The sequence below is a fragment of the Drosophila montana genome, unplaced genomic scaffold (assembly GCF_035044405.1).
Source record: "Drosophila montana isolate Dmon_TW-CO22-7 unplaced genomic scaffold, ASM3504440v1 contig_3325_1, whole genome shotgun sequence".
Lineage (NCBI taxonomy): Eukaryota > Metazoa > Arthropoda > Insecta > Diptera > Drosophilidae > Drosophila > Drosophila montana.
This window is the reverse complement of record NW_026998209.1, coordinates 358026-372407: the sequence shown is the minus strand read 5'-3', so window position 1 is coordinate 372407 and position 14382 is coordinate 358026. Positions and strand designations below refer to the sequence as shown.

The window sequence follows — 14382 nt, the reverse complement described above, 5'->3', positions numbered from 1 at the left end:
ATGCTTCACGTATTTATCGACATGCCAAATATGTTCGACATATGTTTACGAACTTAACTGCTTACAACTTCCATGTAAAACGATATATATCGATTTTCAAAAAAAAAAAATAAGAAAACAAAAATAAATAAAATACGTAAAATTTCCTTCGGAACAAAGTACTCTAAACAATATAAGTTCTTTATCCTTATATGCTTTACGTATAACGGACATGTTCGAATCGATATTTATCGATTTTGTGAAGAAACGATGTTTTTCATAAAAAAAAACAAATAATTCATAAGATAAGTTTATGAAGCTTTGAAAAAATAAGAGAATTTTAAACTTCTTTACCATGTTATGTTACGAACTAACCTGCCAACAATTTGCATGTTAATCAATATTTATCGATTATGAGCAAAAAGGGAAATTCATAGAAAAAGCAAACAAATATAAATAAAATAGAAAGTTCAAAAAATACTTGTAATAAGCTTTGGAGAAAAGAACTCAATTAACATATGTTATACGCGAATTCTCATTCCAATTTAAAAGTCTATATGTACTTAGACTGTGAATCTCTCTTTTAGTCTCTAGTCTCTTCTATTTCATATAATAAATTTAAAGGGTTGTACATTTTATTATTATAACTTTTTAGACATTTTCAATATGTGCAGTACATAAACAAACTAGAAATACGCTGGCAAATACTCTACAAAATATTCACTTTAGCTTCGGTCAAGCAATATTGATGGCTGCTTTTGAAAGATTATTCGAAAGTCTTATGAACATAAAATTAGGTTATTCAAAAAAAATCGAACGCTTCCATTGGCAATAAACCAAATGTTATCAAGTCTAGATTTGATCATATTTTACTCTAGACATCTTTGAAATGAGCAACATTAACATAACTTAGTTGAGAGTCTATTTAAGATAGATAAACTAACTTAGGTCCATATACATAAATCGGATTTAGCATCTGTACTTTTTTTTTTCCAATGCGTTACACAATTGCTGAAAATTTCATAATGGCCGCTGCGCGAGTAGCAGAAAACGAATAACATGAAATGGCATGGAATCAAATGGAATGGAAATGGGATGGGGAATGGGAATGGGTCGAGTGCAGTCAGCGCTGCACTCTGGGGAATCCCCGACAGAACGTGAATGCCAGGCGCTAAGAGCGTGCGAGGGATAAACTACGCAAGATACGATATTACATGTACACACATATATATATATATGGAGAGAGAGAGAGAGAGAGAGAGATATGGGACAAGGTGGTGAACGAGATGCGAGTGCATATATCCGACACACTCACACACACACACACAGACACACACAGACACTCGTACATTATTGGTTATTTATTGGTTTCCACTAAATAAATCGACTCGAAATTGGCAAACGTCGCAAAATGGACATTATTGGCCTCTCTATTGGTGCCCCGCCACGTTCCACATGCACGTCAGCCGGCTCGCACGTTCAATATTCGGAATCTGGGGCACGGCATGCTTCACGGACACGTTCTACTAAATCAAAATGACTCTGTCGACACGAGATCCACAAGCTTTAACCCAAATACTAGTAAGTACAAAAATAAATAAAAAACAAAATACAAGTTTGTTGCTTGCCCGAACAGCACGGACACATGTTTAAGTTTATTATTCATTCAGTCAACTTTTTACTTGGCACAGTGGGACACATCGTTGCCCAACGCTGCAAAATTTCAGTACGCAATTTGAGCTCGTTCTGTAGACCCGTTTTCCCCTTGTCTCGCCAAGTATTTAAATGACAAATGAAATTGTTTTCGGATATTTTAATGTGGGAATTTTCCAAGTTTGATCAAAACACAACTTTTATTCGGGCTTAACTTTTGAGTGTTATAAGCGATCCTTTATGTTGAAAATTTATACTAAAATAAACTGAAAATGAAACCAGCTTAAAAAACACCAAATAAAATTCCCAAATCTATCCCACATATGAATAAAATGCGTGTGCTTAGAGCTGGTTGATTGTGAAAGCAATCATCAAGAAGTAGAAGAAAGAAGGTTCGCGGCAGGCAAGTGCCACGTTTGCCGCAATTATGAACAATTTAGCCCATAGTACTTAGTTGGGGCCCGGCACTCACATACGGCACACAAATTCGCACACGCCCACATATACAAATAGATTTCTATGTATTAGCTAAGTGGGTGGTCTAGTCTATTTGGTCTATTTGGCCTATTTGGCTGGGCTATTGATTGTCGGCATCTTCTGACATGGCTCATTAGCCAAAATGCTGTGGCTTATTTTGCGTGTAATTCGCTTGATTGTCGGCTGATTGCAGGCGGCAAAAAAATACTTTTGCATACTTTTGGGCCATGGGCTCGTCCCCAAAGATTATGGGGCCACGATTATTAGACAGCATTTACCGATGTCACGTGAAGTTGAGCCCCGTCTCCACACCCCACACCGCACCCCGTTCGAAAACTTGCTATGAGCAAGCAAATATCTATATATATACTTATATATACATATATATATGTCTTTTTTTGGGCTACTGTCAAGGGATTTGGCTTTGACAAGCCAGAACAGCCGATGCGAACGATAAGAACGGCAATAACTTTAAAAGTCGCTGCGGGCTGCCCTCCGACACGCCCCAAACTGGCGCATTTCAAATAGGAGCAAGTTGTGGGTGTGTGTGTTGTGTGTGTGTGTGTGTGTGCGGATGTATATTTTTTGAAAATCATTTGCCATTATGCTTGTGCTACACTAGTCACGGCGCCCTGAGAGACCCAAACCTTTATTTACAGCAGATAAATAGAAAGAAAAGGTCATGGCATGCTAAGCCTTGTCACATAAATACAAGCATTCTTCATCTTTCCGAGCTGATCAACTTTAGTGAAGTGATTTGCGCTTTCTAGTTTGTGGCGTGTTGAAACACTGGAATCGAAACAGTGGATACGGAACAGTGGAATTGGAACCGTGGCACTAGAACAGCGGAAATTAGACAGTAGCATTGGAACAGCGGAATTGAAACAATATAGCACAAAAGTAAAACGATGGCATAGCAGCTTTAAGGAATGCATGGAACTGGAACTATAAAATTTAGTGCAACCAATGAGAAGAAGCCGCAAAATGAAAGTCAAGCGGAAATGGAACAGCAGTTACACTGAAATAAAAGCCATTAGCAATTGTCTGTCTAGTGCTTTAATTCCCATAACTATGTCAAAATCGCAGCTCAAATCGGAACATCTTAATTTTACAAAATATTCAACCCATTTTCATTATTTAAAGTTAAAAAGGAAGTTTTATTTATGTTCTTAAGTCCCTAGTAAACACTCCTCCTCGACGTTAAAGCACTAGACAAAAAACGAACGTGCTCTGGTCGGGAGTGCCTGACTAAAAGATACCCTAGACCCAGCGCCGTGCTACCCTTACAAATATTCGAGCCTTCCTCTATGGGGAGAAACAGTAAAATATTCTGAATCTCTGTGTTATTAACGAAAGGCTACATAACAAGTTTGGTGCATGAAGTTCATAGAATCTTCGCGTCAAAATCGATAATTATCGATATTATGCAAATGGCGAAGATATCGAAAGAATTTTTGCCTCGCTCTGCGTACTAAATATGAGTATATGTATTTTACATTTTAAGTCTCAAGATCGTATTGCTTTCGAGCTGGACGCCTTCAGACAGTCAGATCGATTAAGCTCGTCCAGAATTTCGATAATTAATGTTATCGGCGACAATTGCTGTTACATACACATGCCCAAAACTGTTATACCCTATTCTGACAGTCTTTCAATGGGTTCGGAATAAACAAGAAAGTACATGCATAGAGAACAGTTCAATCAACCGTAAATCTTGGCAGCAAGCTGAGCAGCCTCAGCTGTCACAGTCCCCACTGCCCCACTCAGTGGGGAAGGGGTGGAGGTGGGGACGGGGTCGGGGAATGGGTGTCGTGCACCCCTTAAGGTTGGTAGCAACGAACTTTAACGGGGATTTGCGCCGAGCCAGCTTAGCGTCAGTCCAAACAAAAACACTTTGCAAACAACAACAACAGCAGCAGCAGCAGCAGAAGCAACAGGGGGCCGCACAAGTGAGGGGTGGGGCGCCCATGCACACACAAAAACTGCAGCTGGGCACACTAAACGTGGCGCAAAACAATAACAGCAACAACAGCAACAGCAACAACAACTAAAGCATAAACAAAGGCGCAGCTGCGTCTGGGCATAAAACTCGCTCGTAAAGCTTTCAATTAAAATTAATAAAAATTTACGCGAATTAAATAAACACAGCAAAGCGACAACAACAACTACAGCAACGGGAACAGGAACAACAAACACGCAGGTGAGCCCGTTGAGCCAGGTGAGGCCAGTTGCCCAGCGGTGGGCGTGGCTGCTTAGTTGGACGCAAATGGAAATGTTTTCCATGCAAAACGCGTTGCGGGCGTCGGAAATGGACTGAAAGCGGCGCGACAAACGCGCCTAGCTTAACCCAATGTCAGCTCCGCATATAGCGAAGCCCATGCGTAAACCGTCTATAATATACGATCTATACATATATATACATAGATATATATATATATATATATCAGCATATAGCTGCATATTTACATAGATGTGCAGGGTATATTAACATGCCCGGCGACTGGATTAAATAAATTGAATTGTTTGACACAATATGGCCCCGACCATTAAACAGCTACCCAAGGCACACACATACACCAACACACATACATACACACACACACACATCTAGATAGAACAGAGTTGTGACTGGGCTGGTGGCAGGCAGCAAAAACAAAGCCAAGTTAAGCCAGGGCAATCGACGATGCACACAGCGAGAAATCGCTGAGAACAAGAAGCAGCGCTGGCAAACAAGTCAATAAATCAAAAAAAAAAAAAAAAAAAAACACCAGTCGGGTATGCACGACTAGTAGATACCCTGAACACAGCGCTGAGTAATCTCGACTAACATTTAGGCTACCTACGAAAAACAGGTATATATATGTACATATAGAACACACACACACTTCGCTTGGGCTGGAAATGTATTCTTGAATAGCATCGGAGCTTAGAGTCCGATCTTTACGAAATTTTCAGTGCATTAATGTAGTACTCAAGCTTGTGTGCATAGCAAATAAAAAGGATCTTTAAAAACTGAGTTCTTGTCAATTTTTTGACGGAATTATGAAGGCATTCAAAAAGTGGAGTACTTAAAATCTGCCTATACTATACGAGAATCTACATGCCATGCTTAAGGTATCTAGCTTTTATAATATTGGATTTATGCATAGTAAAACAAAAGTCTCTCAAGCGATATTTATCGATATTGAATATATATTTCTCCCTTACAGTCTCTAGCTCTTATATTTGCCAAAATCGATATGAAATAGTTGCCTGTGGTATATAAGATTTTACTCATATATCAGAAGTGGGATGAAATTCGTAACTGCCAAGTTTGTGACATAATTATAATACCCTCTACAAGGGTATCAAAAATAGCTAAGAGTGCTTGATAGTGATTGATATAGATACACGACTAGAGCATACCCTATAACCAAAGCCACAGGCAAATGGGTTTTACCAAATTCGCTAGCACATCTCTTATAAGGATTGAAAAGTATTTCAAGTGCTACAAAATTTTGGAAGGACTTATCAATAATATCAACGATTTTGTCTCCGCCTTCCCAAGACTTACTAAGAATAATTTTTGTTTACACTAACGATAGTTTCTAATCGGAATATTATATTCGAAATCATAAGGTCCAAAAGATAAAAAAGGCTTCTTAGTGTTGCGAAACTACCGATAGACAGTATCAATGCTGCAGTCTTTAACAACACTATGTTAATCGAAATCTATTTATGTATTATCATAAATCTGTAGGTTCGTGATCATGGATTGTTTTTGCCAACTTCAAGAGTTTCTAATGGAAATGCTTTTATGTTAAATCACAAATTCGAAGGTTTTTCAAGATTAAGTTAACCTTCAGTGTTGCAAAACGATCGACTGTGTCGATATTGTTTTTCTTGATTGTTTTCTAAACCCTCGATATTTTTCAATCGGTACGAATAAACATGTTTCAATAAGTCTTGCGAAACTTAGTAGAGATCAATAACTTAAAATCTATATTAATTTCAATACCAAAAATGTTATATCCTTTACTTGTTTTTATATTCATGCATTATCGAATAATGCTGGAAAAGTCGATGCTAGTTTTGCTGTTTTTATATCTCGAGCTTCAAATTATGCGAAAATTGTATAAAATATCGGTAGCTGGCGCTTTAAACTAGAAATAAGGCGAATAACTTTAATATTTCAGCTCGATAGATGGCCACGAATATAAGTTATGCACTTTATCGAGTGGAATCCACGCACATTAGCAAAAACTTTATTGTACCCTTACCGCCCATTCGATGTAAGCGTACATATAGGGTATAAAAAAAATATATAAAAAAAAAAAGGAAAACGAAAACAAGCGAATAAAATAGAAAGTAAAACAGGGGACGAGAAGGACAACTAGCACAGGACATAGGGAGTCGAGCCAAGGCAATGGCAAACCGAAAGCCACATGACGAAGAGTCTGTGATTTTATTTCAGCTGAAGGACCATGTTATTGTGTTTATGGAGCACTTTGCCAGCATGACAAACACTGGCGTGCGGCTTTAGCCAACACTAATCAGACGCTCTCAACTAGTGGCATTAACGATGGCAAAGTAAGGCCATCAAACCTATAACAATTTTATTATGAGGCCCAACGCATATAACAACATATATATACATTGCATTGAGACATTGCGCAGTTCGATTGGGCATAAATATATGCATAGAGCAACATATGCCTATGCGAGAAATGGAATGAAATGAATGGTGGGGGTCGCCCATCAATCAAGTCAATCACGAATATGTTTTACATTCGATTTTGATGGCTTATCAAAAGGGCATGTCTAAACACTTGTTGCACGCACTTATGAGTTTTTTTTAAATTAAGCGAAACATTGAAAGGTTGTTTATCGATAACATATCAAATAATTAACTATTGCTACTATACAGCTTGAGATATGCACTGTTATCGATTAACTACATGCACATCACTTAATGCGCGTTGCACAACACTTGAAGCTACTTTGTAGCATACTTTTGTGAGTTTATAGAAGTTGTACGGTTGTGAATAATATATATTATATAAGTTTCGGCATTATTAATCACAATGGTATCAATTTCAACTATTAACTATTACAACTATTTTTGCTGCACTCACATCAATAAATGTTTATTGCGCAACACTTGAAAGTTACTTTGTTCGCAGCAATTCAAATGTATCGCCATATAATCGTTATCGATCAATGTCAGAGAGCACACACAGACACGCACACACACACACACACATACAGACAGACACACCTGCACAGCTTCATTACATTTGTGCTGTGCAGCGAGCCAAAGACGGCGCCACGGAAGTGTGTGTGTGGGTGTTTTTTTTTTTTAGTCTTGTTGTCCTTTTCAGCCAATGGAAGGATACATTTGTTGGTTCTATTGATTTTTAATACGCGTCTTGTTGGCAACCAACGCGTCGTCATTGGGCCATTGGGCAACCCGGAGCCAACTACTTTGAACTCGCTGTTGAAGCTGTCGTGCAGCTCCTTCAGTGGCTCTGCTTGTCTGACTGTGTGTGTGTGTGTGCGTGTGTATATTTTAATGCTTGTTAGGAAGAAATATACAAACAAACAAACGTGTCACAAGTCGTGCTCACCCTCTCAACATTTCTATTGCCTTGTGATAACTTAATGCCAAACGCATGCTTTTGCATATGATATCATACAATGCGGCGTATGAGTTACTTTTTTGCAGCCATCGTTAAGTGGCAGCGGCCATTAACACCGACCGACAGTATAACGGTTTATAAAAAAACGTAATGGAGGAGTTGCAGGCAATGCCAAGCAGCAGTTAATGGATTGCACTCCAAGCTGAGCTGTGCTCGCGACTAAGCTACGCATTCACATGGGCTGCGCCTATATGTTGATCAAGCACTCAGGCGATCACTCAAAGCTCAACATGCTCTCACGCTCTAACTCCCTCTCTCTCTCTTTCCTTCCTACTCTTGTTCTAGCTGCACTCTACGCTGAACTATGCTCGCGACTAAGCTGTACATCCGCATAAGCTGCACTTATGTGTTGGTCACACACTCAGAGAATCACTCAAAGCTAAGCTTGCTCTCACCCTCACTCACTCAGTCACTCTCACTCCCTCTCTCTCTCTCTTCTTATAGCTACACTCTGCACTGAGCTGTTCTCGCGACCATGCTAAAATCGTACGGAGTTGGTGAAATGGCAGAGTTACTAATTGTCTATGTTAAAATGAGACGCGCACAAAAAACTTTTTCAATAAAATTAATTTTGTGTAAAAAAAGTCAAATTAGTGCTGGATTAATAAGCTCCCTTACAAATTTAATAAAAACTGCAATAAAGCAGAACACAAAATGCTTTAAATATTTCCGAAAATGTTAAAAATGCAATAAACAGAATTAGTTTTTGTTTATACTTTGCAAATAAGCACATTTCAAGTGGCTGTCACATGTGGCACATAAATTTGTCCATAGACCGGTATACACATTTTTCCTTATGTTCTAAAGCATAAAAGTTCCCTGTAAATGTTTCAACTATGCTTTTGAAATAAATGTAATATGTATAAGAAAAAGACAAACATCGTAACCAAATTAATATGCAAATGTTCAGAAACCTAACTATTTATATGGAGCAGGAAATGAAAACATATTTTCATTAAAAATTCATTTGAAAGAAGTTCATAATAAATTCTTGTGCAAAAAATGTTCTCTTTCGTGGAACAGAGTACGTGTGTAACACATGTGCTCTTAATATATGTTTGAAATAAAGATAATAGAATGAAATAGATTAAGAGAAAGCAAAGCAAGCACAGAGAGATATATATTGTCGCCTTTTAAATTTCAGGCGATCACTCAAAGTTGAATCTGCTCTCTTTTACGCTCTTCAGCTTTTACTCTTTCGTTTTTCGTTATACTTACGATTTCCGTCGACGCTCAGCGGTTGTGTGAGCAGCGTCAGCATCAGCAGCATTGCAATAACGGACAGCAGCTGCATTGACTGCCTTTGTTGTTTTAGCTGCTGCTGTGGCTGCTGCTTCCCTTTTTGCTGCTCCCTCTTGCCGACATCCGTTTGGCCTTTGCTTGGCTGCAGCGACATTTTTGACAGTTACGATAATCGCCCGCTGTTTATCGTTTATCGTTTATAAGTCGCGTTGCTGTCGTTGACTGCCTGTTCGAGTTGTTCTTGTTGTTGTTGTTCGATTGTAAGCACACAAATGCTTAAAATAAAATAATATATAAATTTAAATTAGTCACTTTTGTGTTTTTTGCCTTAATTTATACGGCGCACAATTTGCACAATTTGTGCAGCATACTTTGCTGCGCCGCAAGTCACACAGACTCGCGCCTTGTGCCATGGTTTTTAACTCTCATTGCTCCGCAGTGGCTTTAACTTATTTAAAAAGTTCTCAACGTGCCACAGCTACGTGTACGACGCAATCCAAACTGACATTGCGACCAAACACTGGCTGACTATCTCTCTCTCTCTCTCTCTCTCTCTCTCCATCTCTCTCTCTCGCTATCTCTATCTCCCTCTGTATTAATTGGCATGCCAAGTCAGTCGGAGTGCGGTGCATTTGGGCGTGTGATGTAGCCAAAAGTTTGACAGGGTGGCAACGGTTAATGTAACGATACATTTATCATGCCTAAAATGCGCCAATCAAGTGCAGCTTAATATCTAGCTATATCTCTCTCTCTCTGCTAGGATAGAACATATCCATAGCAACGCAACATGAAGTTGATTAAAATGGCTTTCAATTTGTGGCATCGCATTAAGCTGCACATTTACCATGTCAAACTAAAGTATAATCAATCAACCGCATCAAGTGCACACAACACTGGCTTTTAATACACATATCAATTTGTCTGTCCTGAATGACTGACTTACTGACTGACTGTCTGACTGGCTGACAGAAGTACTGACTGACTGAGTGACTGACTGACTGATTGACTGACGAACTGACTGACTGACTGACTGTCTGACTGTCTGACTGACTGACAGACGTACTGACTGACTGACTGACTAACAGACGTACTGACTGACTGACTGACTGACTGACTGACTGACGAACTGACTGACTGACTGACGGACTGACTTACAGACGAACTGACTGACTGACTGACTGACTAACTGACTGACTGACTGACAGGCGGACTGACTGACTAACTGACTGACTGACTGACTAACTGACTGACGGACTGACTGACTAACTGATTGACTGACTGACGGACTGACTGACGGACAGACTAACAGACGTACTGACTGACTGACTGACTGACTGACTGACGAACTGACTGACTGACAGGGGGACTGACTGACGGACTGACTAACAGACGTCCTGACTGACTGACTGACAAACTGACTGACTGACTGTCTGACTGACTGACAGACGTACTGACTGACTGACTGACTGACTGACTGACTAACAGACGTACTGACTGACTGACGAACTGACTGACAGACGTACTGACTGACTGACGAACTGACTGACGGACAGACTGACTGCATTTTCTTAAAGAAGTAGTTGCATTTTCTAATGCGCACACTTAGGAAAGGTTTTGGATGAATTCTATACGCTGATCTGTTTTAACATAATTTCCTTTCGTGGCAAACAAACAAATTATATAATTTCAGCTGCACAATTAGCTAATACCTATATATATTTAGACCACCTTTCCAATTAGGTTCAGGCCATCTGGCATAATGTTATAAGCTTCTTTTTCTTCTGGTTTACAGTGAACGAAATTGAAAGCAAATTAAAATGCAATTTCTAACGTGTCTTTTGTTGTTATTCTTCTTCTTCTTCTTCTTGTTTTTTTGGGGTCCAACTTTTATGTCGGAGAGCCGCCCGCTAAACGAAATACTTTGGAAAGTACTTAAATTTGAAGCAAAACTTGGCAACTTTCTGTACGTGTTGCTGGGAATGCAATTTCCATTTTGATATCCCACGTACCGCCGTTGCTGAAATAGGAAGATTTTCTTGCGAAAATGACAGATTCAGACATTTGTGCAGTAATGCGGCTCAACGTTGCCTGGCTTGGCTTAAAAAGGACTTCATTTCAATTGGTTTTCTCTGTGGCCTTTCCACCCCTCCTCCCCTGCCCGCCAGTGAAAAAGTAAATTGTTTTGTTAAAAATATAATAAATATTCTATTAAGCTGACAAAAAAAGCAAATAGCACGAAAAACTGCTTTAATTAAAGAAGAACACAAAAAATCCTTTTAGTACGGAAAAGTCTTCACACATTTTACGAAATAAAGGACAAAATAAACTTTGCTAATATTTGAGACATTTAAGATTTTTAATTTAAATAAAAATATGGTTTCTAGTTTTTTTTTTTTTGAGTTGTTTTTATGTGTTTTTCGGCATACAAATTTTAATTGGGCTGAAAAAAAGGGAGGCTGGATATAAAATCTGATTTATATTTTAAATTTAAAATTATATATTTTCTAATTGTTTGCCAGATTACAAGTTTCGAATATTCGAATATACATAAAAAAAAACTTTTTAATTTCATGTTTGGAATATTTGAATAAACACAAACATAATTTTTTTCTTTTGATGGTTAGAATATTTAACTAAACAAAATATACAATTTTTTTCATTCATATTTCAAATATTTAAATAAATACAAACATCATTTTGTAAACATATTTCGTTTGAATATACTTATAAAGGTAAAGAATAATAACAAAATGAAAAAATAAGAAAAATATGAATTCTCTAAATATCCAATAAGAAACCTTTTTAGTTTCTAATATAAACAATATATAGTCAAGTTTTTATGCTGCTTATCTGTTATATTTCAAAAATATTCTTTGGAAAAGCAAAAACTAGTTTCTCAGAAAACATATATAATATATTGAAATATTCTTTTCTAGTTATTTTTTTAGATCTGTGCCCTATTGAGATAAAACTGAACGTATTCACAAGAGAATACATGAAATTGAATAAAAAATGTCTTATAAATTTAGTTTATATTATTTAGTAATTTCATTCAATTTATATGAAAATTTACACTTTAAAGAAAAGATATACAAATTGTTCAAGCAAAAATATTTCAAAATATTTGCCAACATATGAAAGATATTAATAAATACACTTTAATAAAGTTCTCACAGCTGAATATTAAAAAAATTTGGGCAAAGAAACTTGCGTAATTTTTTGCACAGTGTATAAAACGCAATTTCCTTTTGTATATTGATAACACGAAAAGGCCGTAAATCATGAATTAAATGATTTTACGATGCAATTTGCAATTTGTTTTGGCCCATTTTGAAAAGGTCAACGGATATTGGCGAGAATTTGTTTATGGCCAAATTGCGAAATATTGATGCGACTTGTCGGCAGCACCTGCGGCCATTTTATGCGGCGCCAAAAGGTGCCAAATGTGGCCAAAATCGTTGAAGGTAACAGCGACAGCAGCAACAACAACAACAGCAACAACAACAACAACAACTGTGAACTGCAGACGACACGGAAATGCAACACTTTCCGTTTTCCTTTTCCGTTTGCAATTTTTGGCCGGTTATTTTCTTGGTTATGCACTTTGCACACTAACAACAACAAAATGTACAAAAAAAAAAGAAGAAAAGAAAACAGCAGACGACACACAGACGGGGCGGGGGTGGGGGGCACAGCAGAAAATAATGTTCTTTTTTTCGGTTTTTTTTTTCTTCCTGTTTTTTTTTTTTTTTTTTTTTTGCCAACATCAACACAAACACAAACAAAGCGCTCGCCGGATTTATAATGGCAATGTAAACAGCGCTCAATTCGCGCGCGACTCTTGTGCCGTTTTAACCGTTTTACATTTACCGTTCAAGCAATGCTTTTGCGCGCGCTTTTTAAGAACGCGTCTCTGCCAGTGCTGCTGTCTGGGCTCTGCCAACTCGCTGTGTAGTATGTTATGCGCCCTACGCCTGCCGCACGTAGAATGCTGGACGGCATTGTTGCTGCCAGCGGCTTTTATACCAAGACGCCAACGGCTGGCGTTCGGCTTAAGTTCGGTTCGCTGCGATTCGGTTCGACTCGGCTCGCTTTGGCTGGGCCTTGCTTGTGTTATTCGCTGGCGTTTAGCATATGTCCGTGTTGGCAGCGACAACGACAACGACAACGTCAGCGGCAGCGGCAGCGACAAAGGGCAGCGACGCTGGCAGCGATGCTGGCAGCGATGATGGCATTGTTGTTGGTGTTGGGCATCGCTGCCTGGTTGGTTGGTTGCCTGCATATTTGCTTTATGAATGTGTTTACCAGCAAACTTTTTCACAATGTTGGCGCGGTGGGGTAGGCAGCAGCAAAAAGCTGCTTGCTGCGTGCGAAAGTGCCAACACTCGCATTAATGACAACAAGAACAACAACAGCAAGAAGAAGAAAAAGAAAAAGAAGAACAACAAGAGCAAAGGACAACAGCAATTACAAATAACAGTAACAAGAACAATTGTAAAGCCTGCTACTGCTCAATTAACTATGTATCTCTCCTGTCGGACTCTGTGCGTGTGCCTGTGTGTGTGTGTGTGTGTGCACGTCTGCCTTTTATTCGCGTAATTACGATTATTCTGGCAATTACGGAAAATGCAATTGCAATGCTTATGCTGAATATTATTTAACCTGCAAATTTACCGTGTCAATTGTGCGTAACACCTATACACATGTGTGCATTTGCATGTTTCTGCATGTCAAGTAAATGCAATCATTTATTTAAAATAAAAAAAAAAAATTACAATTACACCAATTAATTATGTAAAGTCAACCGCATGATATCCGGCATTTTAAATACCCTAGCATTTGCCAAAATATGATTAAGGCTAATTGCATTTTTAAGCATAATTTCAACCAATTTTGTTTGCAACTCTTTTAAAATAGCTAAAACTAAATTAATATATAAATTGAAAGCTCCGAAAAGTATGCTATATAAAACTGCTTGATTTCGAAATGCAGCTATTTTTCTGTTTATTCATTTTGAAGTGCCTTGCGCTCTTACTCTGAAAGTAATTAATGTTAATTTGTTTTGCAAAAAGACTCTGCATTAGCATAATATTTACGAAAAGAATCAATTTAATAGCATAGCAATTTCAGGCACTTCATAAATTATAATCAAATATATCCATATTTTATTTTGCCAGACATTTTTGCTTAATTCTTTAGTTCATGTCGGCACATTGAGCGCGAAGTTTGGGGCTCAAAAAGAGATAATAATAAAATTAAAAAAGAGACCATGTGCTTAGGTATCAAAACTGGAAGCTGTCGAAAATATGGCTTTGGCCACCAAAAATTGACAATTGAAACGTGACGGAAAATT

The 14382-nt window shown here is 38.1% G+C and overlaps 1 protein-coding gene across 1 annotated transcript in view; it reads right to left on the bottom strand.

The window, feature by feature from the left end:
- Tbh (Tyramine beta hydroxylase) overlaps positions 1 to 13017 on the bottom strand; it is a 36919-nt gene extending 23902 nt beyond the window's left edge. The window contains exons 1-2 of the mRNA XM_064691080.1: positions 12900 to 13017; positions 9006 to 9304 (exon numbers count right to left, since the gene is read on the bottom strand). Coding sequence (XP_064547150.1) covers positions 9006 to 9183 — 178 coding nt within the window. The 5' untranslated portion in view covers positions 9184 to 9304; positions 12900 to 13017. The remainder of the gene's footprint in view (positions 1 to 9005; positions 9305 to 12899) is intronic.
- Between the last annotated feature and the right edge of the window lie 1365 nt (positions 13018 to 14382).